General features: G+C 35.1%; 1 protein-coding gene across 1 annotated transcript in view; it reads right to left on the bottom strand.

The window, feature by feature from the left end:
* Window positions 1-4,281: 4,281 nt before the first annotated feature.
* LOC149803069 (uncharacterized) overlaps window positions 4,282-13,193 on the bottom strand; it is a 58,789-nt gene continuing 49,877 nt past the window's right edge. Inside the window, exons 17-18 of the mRNA XM_089952641.1 lie at window positions 11,273-12,256; window positions 4,282-8,212 (exon numbers count right to left, since the gene is read on the bottom strand). Coding sequence (XP_089808767.1) covers window positions 7,504-8,212; window positions 11,273-12,256 — 1,693 coding nt within the window. The 3' untranslated portion in view covers window positions 4,282-7,503. The remainder of the gene's footprint in view (window positions 8,213-11,272; window positions 12,257-13,193) is intronic.

Raw genomic sequence — 13,193 nt, 5'->3', positions numbered from 1 at the left:
GATGTTCAAATTTGAACACTCTTCCTACACGATTGCGACAAAGGGAGCATACAACTTGAATAGACTAATAAATAAGCAATTTTCCAGTGCTGGTCCATGTTTGCAAAACTACCTCTCACTCAAACATATCTTTAATGGCTTTCCTCTGGTACATAGTCATACTTATGATATAAAACTTCCAAAGTACCCATTTTAAGTCAATAACCACACAATTTATGCACAATGCACAACAATGCACCACGCTATTGGTTTGTTGGCATCATATACTAAGAGAGGCCACAAATGAAATCCAACAGATGTCTCTAGGACAAAGCACCAATAGATATGTTCGATCCGCCAAGGTGTATATAGGGTTATCACATCGGAACCTTGGCTAGCGAAGATGAAGGAGCATACCTCTTGCACAATGAATCGGAGTTAGTTCTCCTTGTCACTGGCACAAGTACACTTTGAGATGAGCAAGACCAATAAATTTTGCCATGACAGCAGTTGTCGCTTAAGAGTAGTAGGCGACTCAACACTATACTTTATATCTCTTATATATACTAACTCATAACTCTTGCCAAAATGATAGGTATTATTTCCACTTGTAACATGTACAATTTCACATTGTGGTGAACATGCGCACTAAATTTGGTCGAGACATACCTTTGAAAACTGTAGGAGAAGATGCGCAGACACAGTTACATATAATGTATAGATAGTATAAGTCAATAAAGGGCCATAATTCTCGTAAAAGTGATCAAATAAAAAATCCATAAGAGCAGTGCAAATGTTCCTAACATGTGATTTGAATGTCAAGCCTGAAGACAATCCCTTGAAAACTTTAGCTGGAATTGTGGAGACACGATAAACTTAACGTACTGACAGACAGAGACGCCATGACATAATGTGTCCCTTCAAGCTTATAAAACGTCATGATGGCCAAATGACCTTACCGACTGAAAAAACATATGAAATGAATACTTCATAGATCTAAAAGTAACAGAAGTACATAATTCAGCAAAAATAAAAATTCAGTAAAGCTTTATGTTACTATAAAACATCAGGGATCAGAAATTAATTAAATGTTCAATCTTTTTAATTTTTTCTTCAAAAATATCAACACATCAGCAGCTTGGAAACTCAGCATATTGTAATAAATTCGGAGTATGCACATTTAGTTATAGCTCCCCGTTTTAAGGAATTCTTAGATTTTTGTGATTACTTGTTTGATTATTGGAACTCGGTCTTGTGGAAATATTCCTAAATTAGCCAATTACTAGGAGCGAACGTCACGGAGTGAAGTATTAGCTATTTTCCATGATGCCATGGTTTACTTTGGTGAATTTAGGTCAGAGCTGCATGAGTGTCCCTGTCGTTCCATAGTCCCTATTAAAATCTAGTGGTGTACATTGGTTTTGTGACACCATGACGCGGTATTACTAAACATCTTAAGTGTGTTTTTCGACTCAAATTTTGAGATTTTCCTCAAGATTTGAGATTTTTCTCGAATCCGGTTTCACAAAGAACAAATGAGAAAAAATCTAAACTCAAACTGGAGAACTGTCCTCAATTATCTGTGGTAAATTACACAACGGAATAAATAAGAAGGGGCTGTTCCGTCGTCGGCAGATACTGTTTATGTCACCATGGTGGCAAATGTGACGCAATTAAAGGCGAAATGTGGCTTAAAAACCATTGTCTGTCTGGCCTAAGGTGGCTTTGTAAAAACAGTTCCCTCTGTTAGGGGAAGTTGTATAGTTTTACGGCGTGAAATGCTGACGGTACGGAAAGTTGATAAAGAGAAACCATGCAGATGTTCGGTTGATAGACAATTGGAAAGTTGTGAGATCTGTGGTCTTGTATTGATTAGAGAAAAATTATTTATAGAATAGATACGTTGGGCTCTCTAATTTACAAAGAAGTTGTATAGAAGTCTTTGGAATTTGGGTAAACGTATGACTTCTAGCAGAATCGCGCCGGGGTTTGACACCACTCGGTCAGAGCAAATACCCCTGGTTTGTAACAATATTTAATTAAATTTTATAATAAATTAAGCAAACATGGTAAAATTAATTTACTCCCACAGCAAAGTCCTTGAAGCAATGAAATTAGAGAGATTGCGAAATTAGATTTTATCCGAGCAATAAACGCTTAGAGATCTTCAGTAAAGGAGGTAGCTAATGACACAAGTTTCGTGAATGTTTATCGATCCGGGATCAGTATTCCCACAACATTTTAAAATGTTTTTTGTATCCCTGACCACGGGAAACTTGGGTACATATTTTTAACGAGGGTGGGGGTGGGGAGTACACATAATGTATGAATATTAAACACTGGTATAAGTGTAATATACTGAAGTCCTTAATTAATGCATCCCAGTGATTAATTTAATAATCGTAAATGACACTGACACAGATGCTGCTGAAATAACTAAATTATAATAACAGTAAGTCGTATCTGCCCTGTACTATCCGAAAATAAATATACTCTCGGCGCTTTTCTGACTTTACGTTTTCCTGGATATTTTTCTCATGTTTATTTTGTCAGAACATTAATTCATTTTAAAATAAAGTTCAATGATATTAATTTCATTTAAAACTTAAACAATGCTCTTATATTCAGCGGGAAATGCTGAAAAATATGTTAAAAATATGTACCCCAGTCTCCCGTGGTCAGGGATACAAAGAACATTTAAAAATGTTGTGGGCATATTGCGTCAAATATTTTGTTCCCTTGGCTGTTTGACGCCATTTTGAATTTTATTGTCGAAAATACTATATTTTCGTAATTTAAGCATGCATAAAAAATGGCTTCATAATGTTATCCTTTTTTATTCAGGGTGAATTCCGAAGGATCGCAACTACTCCGATGTTCCCGTAAGCAAAGAATTTTTGCCGGGGACTTCCGGCATTTTGCTAGGCTCTTTTCCCCCAACATTTGCTGGAGGTTTTAAATGTTTTTGTCACATACAAATGATACATGCACGTTTTTGATACAAATTTCAACTTTAGTAATTTTGTAACATCTGATACTTTTGAATTTATTTGTGCAACATGAGTATTATTATCATCAATTATCTTTGGTAAAATCTCAACCCTTTTTCTGCTTTCATTTAAAAATATATATACTTGCTTGTAAGTAAAGTCAAATTTCAAACAACAAAGATCCCGTTCTGCCACAGCATAATGTGCCTGCAGATCAGGGTTTATTTGATTGTTCTAATGATTACTCCTAACAAACTGCATTGACTCAGATCTGCCAGTGCATCATGTGACAGCAGATCTGGATCTGTGCAGTTTTGCAGTGGGATTTGTCTTATAAGCGAGTATGAAGTAGTGAAGTATTTCCACATTCTTGTCTTTATGTTGTCAAACGTTTCCAATGCCCATCTGTTGGAGTCAGTCGAAAATTAGTCTGTGTTTTCCTTTTTCAGCAAATCCTTAACTTTCATGTGGCAGAACTCTTTTCCCTCAACACTGCATCTGTTCATGTTTCCTCTCTCAGAAAATTTCTTAAAAAGCATCATGTATGTCATCGTTTTTTTGTTTGGACTCTTGTGAAAAATAAGTTAAATGTGGTTTGTATCCATTTGTTTTCACCAAAAAAAAAAAGAATCAACTTTTCCTGGTGTAGTTGTCATTTCGGAACTTAAGATACCAATTTAGACTCTTTATTCAGTCACATTTTAGGTGTGTGTATAATTTCAGAGATACTGGCTTTCAACTCAATACATTTGCAAAATAACCACATTGCTGGGGAAAGATGTAAACTAGAATATCTTCTAAAAACATTTCTTATATTAAGTTCTCTAATGAAAAAGAATTGCTACAGTATGGGCAGATAGAACAAAAAGTGTGCATGTCATCTGGTATTAAACTGAATCATATCATCACTTAGGAACATAAATAGTGCTGTGGAAATAATTTGGTTCACTCCACCTTTCTCTATTAACTGAACATCACAAAGAATCAAGATTGTTAATCAACATCAGCAATTTTGTGTTGCATCTGAGTTCCACCCTATTTCAAAGACATCATAACACCACAATACATGCACACACACCCAATAATCCATTAATGGAAAGTCATTTTTATCAGACACAAGTTGTCATGCATACTTTTTAAAAACACTATGCTATTCCATCTGCTTTTTTTATATATGTTAATAGAAGCATGAACAAACTTTTCCACACCTGCTCTACATCTGCTGAATTCTTTTTTGTTTACATAATCTGATGCTACAAACTTCTTACAAGTCATTCACAAAAGTCAGACAAAGGAAGACGCAAAACAGAAAAATTATATCTGATCTTTATTAGGATCCACATGGATCACAGAACTGAAATATTCGATAAAGTGACATTCATTTTTTCTTCATAATATACAAGAAAATGTTCTGTTTTTTTATGTGAAACATTGTGTGAATGGTTCATGATTATCCATTTAAATAGAATTCAATGAAGATTGATCTCCTTTTACTGCATAAACAACACATACATCTTATGTGTACAAAAGAATTTCACAGTAACTTTAAAGAGACTGCATCATTATTTGATGATTTCACATACAAACAGAAGAAAAAAATCATATGTATATTACATTCAAAAATGTATAGCCCATACAACTTTTTTTGTACCTAAAAATGTGTAGGTAAAATGGTTGATTTGCCCTTTCTGTGTGATGATATTCCCATCATCTTAAAACAGATCAAACTTATTTCAAAGCACACTCAAAATGCCATATTTGTCATGAGATTTAGCTTCATTTCAGACTAGTGGAGACGGAGAAAAATGTCAAAAGTATCAACTTAAACATCTATCCTGCAAAATATATTATGATAACATGAATCTAGTTTTCACTTTAATTATTAGTGGAAAGTCTAAAACACAACAACTTTTCCTTCCAGCTTGAGCAGTAAATGAAATTAGGCTACAGTGTGCATGCTTGTGTGCATTGTATATTAAAGCATCATGCATGGAACAAATAATACCTTTCGGTAATATTTAAAGTGTTTCACAGAATATTGTGCCTCATGTGAGGAGTTTAGCCTGGATCATCTGACCCATACTGGTGTTCATTGCCATGCAATGAAAGCCAAATCATTGTCTGGGGGTTAAAATGGAGTGAAATCAAAACAAGGCACCCAAAATACTGGGGGGCATTAGGTGGAGCTGTGAGTGTCAAGATTAAAGAAGTTAAGAATGAGAACAAAGCTTACCAATTCAAACCTTTATGGCAAAGGAAACTCAAATTTATAACAGGAATATTATTGTAAGAACAATTTAGTTGTATACATGCCTAGCATCACTGTGATGTCATGTACTTTTTGACTTGTAATATTGTTGAGGTCAATGGTTTCTCAAAAAAAATATCCACTTGATTAAGCAAACTGCATGGGAGTGTCATGTTTACTGTTTACCTAGTCAGATACAGTCTGAGACGCAACAAAGTAATGTTGAATCTACTATGCTTTTCAAAAACTTAAACATCAAATCTCACTGTTACTGACACCAACGCTGCCAGCAGCTCTGTAAAGCATATCAATATTTCATCATTTTATAATGGAAGCATGACAAAAAGAGTCTATCAAGGGGCCTATACAGAATTTGGTTTCCAAAACATTATGATGAAATAGAGCAAGATTCATCAGTACAGTGAAATATGAGAAGAAAAATAAAATCAAATCATGAATTAAGACGTTCTACTAGTTAATAGTTATGGTAATTAAATAGCCTATACCAACTGACATCGGCAGCAAACGAGAAATATGTCCCAATTCTGAGTGCCCCCTTTCTTTAATCAAACTGAAAAATGTAGCATTAAGGTAGAGATCAAATGGGAAGGAAAAGAAATAGTGTAGACAGGCTATCAGCACAAAATCACTCTAACCTACTACACCTAAAGCAAGTGCATCTTTCCCCCATATTTGTAGTGCTTTTTTCTTTTTAATAGTATTTTTCCCCATGGAAAAAGATAGCAATATTTATCAGCCTATATAATCATGTGATTAGTTCTGTTGTGTCTAAAAAAATTTATCTGACAAGTTATTATGCATGTGCACAAAAGATTCTCTATAAACCATAGTTATGAACTGTCTATTTCTTTATTTCTTGAAAACAACCTCACAATTTTGTTCCTGTAAGCTCATGAATCAATGTTAAGATTTTTCATTTAAATATGAGCATCCAATTCATTCTTAGACTGGTAACAGAACTCTTTCTCTCCCCTTTATCCACAAGAAATTTGGTCATGAAATACTTCTTCCATTACATAATTAAATTCATATTATTTAGGGCACAAATCAAGGCACATCTTTTAAGAGTACATACACTATACAAAGACAATACTTTCTGTACTGATTTTATACAAAATGAAACTCTTGTGCATACACTTCTTATTTTGAACTGTATGTTGTTTGAGAACAGTACTCTCATGTCATGTCTAATAACAAGATCTCATAACAATACAATAAATAGGAGACATTATTCATCTCAATGAGTGTCAAATTGTTAATGTCCCACCAACACAAAACAGATCAGAGAAAATTGTGTAAAATTTTTCTATTACAAAGGGAAACTGTGGTAGTTCAGTTGTTAGGGTGTGAGACTCATAATACATGGGTTGAAGGTTTGATACCCACCCATGTGAGCCCAATTTGGCTACCTTGGTGTGTCCCTAGGAATGGCACTTAGCTCCCAGTTCCTTGGCATGATACAGCCAATAGTGTGCCAAAGGTGCCATTACAAACCAAGAATAAAAAATATATCTATTGCAAAATAGGTTCCTGTGAGTGAAATCAGTGCATATAGCTTCAATCATTTACAATAATGCCCTTGTTACATGAAAAGTTATGAAAAAGTTACTACTTTCCTTGTAAAAAGACAGAAAATTTGTAAAATCCACCACAATGATTCAAAAACCCTGTCATAAGTGAAGGAATAGGTTACATTCCCATGTGATATTTCTTAGCAAATAGCAGTCAGTTTTGTGAAAAGACAAGTCAGATTCCATTTATCAAACCAAGCAATCCACAACCAATCAACCACTTCTACTAATTTGTATCATTTATATATTTATAAACTGATACACATTTCTTATCACATTCATTCACGAACCACAACTTGATTTTAAACATATCACATTTAACCATCAGAAGCACCTGTTCTGTATGCTAATTACTGAGGGTCCTGTGATAGACACTCTAATATATCATGTGAAACATCAGTCTTGGCACAATTGCACTTGGTACATGACAACACTTGTATCATATCAACAAAGTTTCTTTTCACCCTCTTGATGAATAAGCTGATTATTCTGATGATGATGATGATGACTATGATGATGATGAGAATGATGATGGCAGTAACAAAGAAATATGATGCTGTACTGTGATGGTTCTTTTTCAATGTAACCCACAACATCATTTTATTTCCAGATGACAAACTTGAAACCTATCAAGAACTGAAAACATCCCTTGTAATTCCTCAACACACATAACAAGAATAAATGTACATTATCCTTATCTGGCAGTTGCAACTGATGATTTGAGTTTTTCATTAGTCTTTTCTTCTTTTTCTAACTTGTGCTTCTTCTTCTTGTGCTTATGCTTGTGTTTCTTGTGCTTCTTGTGTTTGGAATGTCTGTGTTTATGTTTCTTATCTTTATCTTGGCTTTCTTCATCCAGCCTTTGTTTCTTAGCAGGACTGGTATCTGAGCTGGGGCTCTGACTTTGACTGGCACCACTTCCTCTGCTGCTAGCTGTCTCTTTGTCTGTGTTGCCCTCCTCTGAATCACTTGTCCTTTCATCATAATCAGGTTCAAATTTTGACTCGTCTATAACAGACTCTTTCCTGGGCAAGGCTCTATGAGTTTTCTCAGGTTTTCTTCCCTCTCGTTGAACTGGGGTGGCTACTGAACTCAAAGTATGTGACCGCTCACTTGATCCTTTTGAATCTCTTGATTCTCTTGACAACTTTCTGTCTCTAATGAGTTTATTACGGAGATCCTCCTCTCCAGTAACTGTGCGCTTCTCTGCACTGGATGACACAGTTATCTGAATGGAGTTTTTAGAAACCCGTCTTTCTTCAGGTTTGCCCTCACTGTCCAAAAAGACGCGACGTCCAGTTTTTGCAGGCTGAGGTTTTATGCTTGTTGTACTCACTGCTGAAGCTAATGTAGGTCGCATAGGCTTCTGTGATAATACCTTCTCTGCACTCTCTATGACAGACCTGTAAAATAAAAGCAAAATATTTATATTCTCTAAGCTGTAAATTGATTCCCTTTCCAATGAATCTGCAATCAAGAAGAAGCCCAAGTGGTCCTGAGGTTACTCACATGGCTGACCTCTGTCTAATAATCAAATGCAAGCACAGTTGGGGAAAAAATCTGGTTCAGTAGAATGATTTATGCACATATTTTTTTCCACTGCGGTTGATGAATTTGTTAAGAAAACAACCGTTTCAAGTCTTCTTTTGTATCTTTATCCATATTTGATGACACATCAGTAGCATCTCTCCAATACTGAAAAGTCTCTCTATTCCAAGATGCTCTGTTAAAGTTGGTCAAATTCTGTAATGTTTATTTTGTTGGGGGGGTGGGGGGGTAAACATTTTTCAAGTTTTGGTAGTGGTGGCCATAACTGATGATGCAATGCATCAAATTTTGGAAGGCCTTCATACTACTATGCTTTCAGCTGAATTTGTTAAAATTCTGCTAAGCGATTTCGGTTCTTTTAAAAAAAATAGGTTTTTAAAAAAATTTCAATATTTAGTAATATCAGCTAAAACTGATCATGGCTTGGCATGATTAATTTAAAATTCAAAGCCTTTCAAGTTAAGATGCTTTACATCAATTTTGGTCTAATTCTGTGGAGTGGTTTCTTTGAACAAGTCATTCAAATGATTTTGTATTTTTATTAATGGCAATCAGATCTGCATTATTTGTGCAATTTTTGTTGAAAGCCCTTAATGTCTAGACACTTTGTTAATGATGTCACATTCTGCTAAGCAGTTTCTATTTTTCGAGTAACAGAGGTCATATTGGTGGTTGGAATGATCTATACAAATCTCAGTAAGCTTTATCCAAGATGCTCTCCATTAAATTTGGTCAAATGCTGTTAAGCAGTTTATGAGAAGTCACTTCAGCATTTGTCTGTTTTTAGTAAAAGTAGCCACATCAGAATGGCATCACTTGTACAAACCTGAAAGCTCTCAATGCCAGGATGCTTTCTGAAAAATTTGGTAAACTGCTGTTGAATAGGTTTTGAGAAGTCATCTAAAAATTTCTCTATTTTTAGCAAGATACCATCGATACTGTATCAAAATGGGAAGCATTAGTGTATCATCGTTATTCCTTGTTGCCCAAAGAGATTTAATGATATAAGGAAAAAACAAAAGAAATGTTATAAACAATGAACTATGGCCTTGATCCTGAGGATATGATACAATGCTACTCATTTTCTATTGACGACATATAAGTACATAGATTACATTCATCTATTTGTCTAAACAGTCATTAAGTTAAGAAGCAGAACGGTAAACAACCTAAAATATATACATGTAACCTTGACCTTAATATAACCCCCAATGCTGTATGTGATGTACCTTTTAGATTTGATGTACATATGCACCAAGTTTCATCCCTTAATATCATAGTTATAAAATGAAAGGGAAAGAGTGACTTAGAATGTAAAATAGTAAGCCATGACCTTGACCTCCAAGACAGACCCAACACACCTTCTAGTTATGATCAATAATTACATCAAATTTCATCCCTTAATCTCAAATAGTTTAAAGATCATAAAGTGAAGGGAAAGTGATGGACGGATTGAAAAGTTACAAACATCAGAAGAATTTTGCAAGAAATTATACATAGATTAAACATTGTTTTGTTTCATGTTTTACAACACAGCAGCACAAGTATTTAGTGCTGAAGCAATTAAAGTGCCTTGCCCAAGGATAAACCACGGTCGCCAACCCAGGCTGATCTGATGGTAGAATTTGAACCGGCACACATCTGGTCACAAGTTTGGAATGCTAACTGCTGTCCTATATAATAGTGACATTTTATTACATGCAAGAAGGCACATCAAATTTACTCCACATCCCCAAGCATGCATTTGCAATATATTATTTATTTGATGTTTTAAATTAAATATTGGGGCTTTATTAACCAGGCATGTGGCCTTGCATTTGATGCTTTGTTGACAGAGACCAACAAAATGACATGCTTAAAGCCAGATTCATCTGATTTTCAGTGGAGAAAAATAATATAGGTATTTAAATAGTCATGACTGTCAAGATGTCAGAATGACCAGCTAAGCATTGTTGGATTGAACTAAAATACATTATAAAATTAGTCTGATTGAGTATGAATCTGTGTCAAAACCTACATTAATGAAACGAAGAAAACAATTCGACAAATTGAATAATCTTGTGTGGTAATAGTTTAGTCATGCAATCTCAGACCCTATATCACATAATCTTGATCTCTCCACCTAAGCGCTAAGAGAAATATTTCGCATTTGCTAAAACCTCACTAAACTGAAAACCTTGAGAAACTGAAATAAGTGCTTTTGATTTTGAGGGGCTTCACTCTGTGTCTGTATTCCACATTTCTGTTTTTCTGGACTGAAAACTGAGAAGAACAAGAGATCACAATGAGCCTGAGATCACTTACATGACAGGCATCTACCTAAAAAGCAAATGTTTGAAAAGCTGGCCAAGAAGTCTGGGTTAGTATGATGCTTTCTGACATTTAGGGGTTTTTCTGACCTTTTTAAATGGCAGCTATATTGGACGATTTATCCAAATCATTTGTTTAAACTTTGAATGGCCTTGTACCATGACACTTTATATGATGTTTGGCCATCTTCTTTCCAGTGCATTTTAATTATTTTTAAGCAAGAGGTCAATATAATGATTTAATTGTTATTAATAATGGCCATAATAAAACAGCATCATTTGTATAAACATGAAAGGGATACAAACCACAATGTTTTCTGTCAAATATGGTCAAATAATGGTCTGCATTTTTTGTGAAGTTGTTTCAAGTGTTTTTATTTTTATTTACTGAGACACAGTTGATAGAAGAACTAACTCAAAAGATATTTATGCCAGGATGCTGTCAAATTCTGTTCAGCCGATTTCGAAAAGAAGCTGAAAACAGCAATTACTCATTGATGAAGGATGATATAGGTCATAAACAGGACAAAATTAGAAATTCATCTGGTGAGCAACAAAAACAAAAAAAAAATTTTTGGTTGTTATTGTTGGTAGGCGTGTTTGTACCTTGGCAGTGCTTTCTTCTCTAGGGCAGCTTTCTGGGCAGCTTTGCTTTTCCGATCTGGTGAAGAGTCTGTGAACCTCTCCTCCTCCTTTTCCCATTTGGAGATTTCTGGTGGATCTAGCATCAGCTGGTCCGTCTCTGGAACTGGCAGAGGCTCAAGCTCTGATTCAATTTTATCATCTGTGGATGAGCCCACCTCATTTTCTGCAGAAGGACTTGGTTCAGTTTTCTGCCTCTTAGCAGGGCTTGCATTCTCATTCTCATCCTTGCTAGAGGATGGCACTACCGCCTCAAGTTCAGTTTTCGGTCTCTTTAAACTGGGCTTAGTTTTCTTGTCAGCCTCCGAGTTGGAGTCACTCTGTGAAACTTCAACCTCAGATGGAAGGGGTGGCTTCAGTTTACGTTTCTTCTTGGCCTTATTAGTTGCATTCTCCTCACTGGTAGATGGTGGTTCTGATCTGGCTGTGGTCCCTGTGGTCCCTACTTCTGAAGTAGATTCTGGAGCAGCCTCAGTCTTTGGCTTAGATGCTGGCTTCTCATTTTCTTTCTCTGCTTCATCACTTTTGGTTGCTGCTTCTTTAACTTCTGCAACCCTCTTTGTAGGTGCTTTCTTAACTTTAGCTAAAGTGTCACTTTCCTCTTTCCCAGATGAAGTTTTATCTTTCTTTTCTTTTACTACTTTCACGACACCAGGTTTAGTTTTAGTTGCTACAGGCTTCTTTTCCTTAGGTGCAGCTTTAGTGGCTCCTTCTTTCTTAAGCCCTTCTTTAGTGTTTGCTGTTCCCGGTTTGATTTTATTCGAGTCCGTTTCATTCTTTGCCTCTTTTTTTATTCCTGGCTTTGCAGCCTTCTGCGGCTTGCTAGAACTTTTTTTGTTGTTATCTCGCTTAGGTCTTTCATTACTCCTGTCTATGTTCCTTCTCTCAGGACGTTGCTTGTCTTGATTACGAGTATCTGGACCTCTACCTCGGAAAGGACTTCGGGTTCTGAAAATATTTAATATTGGTATACTAGTATGCTAAATATATTATAATCAAAATACACAAGCTACAACTCTAATCACCACAACTGCTTTTTCATATTTATCAACCATGGATGAAAAGTAAACCTTTACATATATAAATATCTCAGTAATTAGTGCCTCTGCAGCATCAAGTATTTTGAATTATTGAAAAAACATGGCTTTATAAGTTGTTAATTTTGCTAATATACTACAGGAAAAACGATTGAGCAAATATCTAATATTGGAACTTCTGCTTATATGCAATTGACTGACATGTTATAACATTTACAGAATAAGAACAGGTTATCTTAACCTCCTGATGATCATAGGAAAGCAACTATACATAAGTACAAGTTTAAATATCATGGTACTGACTGATCCATGTGATTTTGTCAGTCTCCACAGGTCTCCAACTGTATTTGTAAGATGTCAATATTTACAACTAACATTTGAGCTACTTATGAGAAGAGCAAGGACAAGTCAATGTTATTCCTCTACTACAGAATAGAGCACCAATTTCCTTTTACAACTTTATTTTCAAATTACTTCATAGGCACATCACTCTGTTACACAATGTAATTCTGTATACCTGAGCTGATATTTCAAACACTACTTTACCTCTTACATTTGGCTTGGTCTTTTTAATATCTGCCTAGATGGTAAGGATGCAAGTATTTGAGTTTAACAGCTATATGGTGCTAATTAAAGGTACAGTTCTAAAAATGTAACTATAATGAATTGTGAATTGCACAAATAACTATAGGAAGATAAAAACCTTCCAAATAAACATAACCATGAAGTGCTAAAAGATAAAAGATACAAATATACATAAAGAGAAAGAAAAACATTCAGGATCATAAACCCATCAGAATAAATGTAAACATGAAGAGCTACAAGACAAAATGGTAAAGATGTAAGAG

This window comes from Sinohyriopsis cumingii, chromosome 3, assembly GCF_028554795.1.
Source record: "Sinohyriopsis cumingii isolate HCF-2022 chromosome 3, ASM2855479v2, whole genome shotgun sequence".
Classification (NCBI taxonomy): Eukaryota; Metazoa; Mollusca; class Bivalvia; order Unionida; family Unionidae; genus Sinohyriopsis; species Sinohyriopsis cumingii.
The sequence above is the reverse complement of the archived record's forward strand: the minus strand, read 5'-3'. Positions and strand labels throughout refer to the sequence as shown.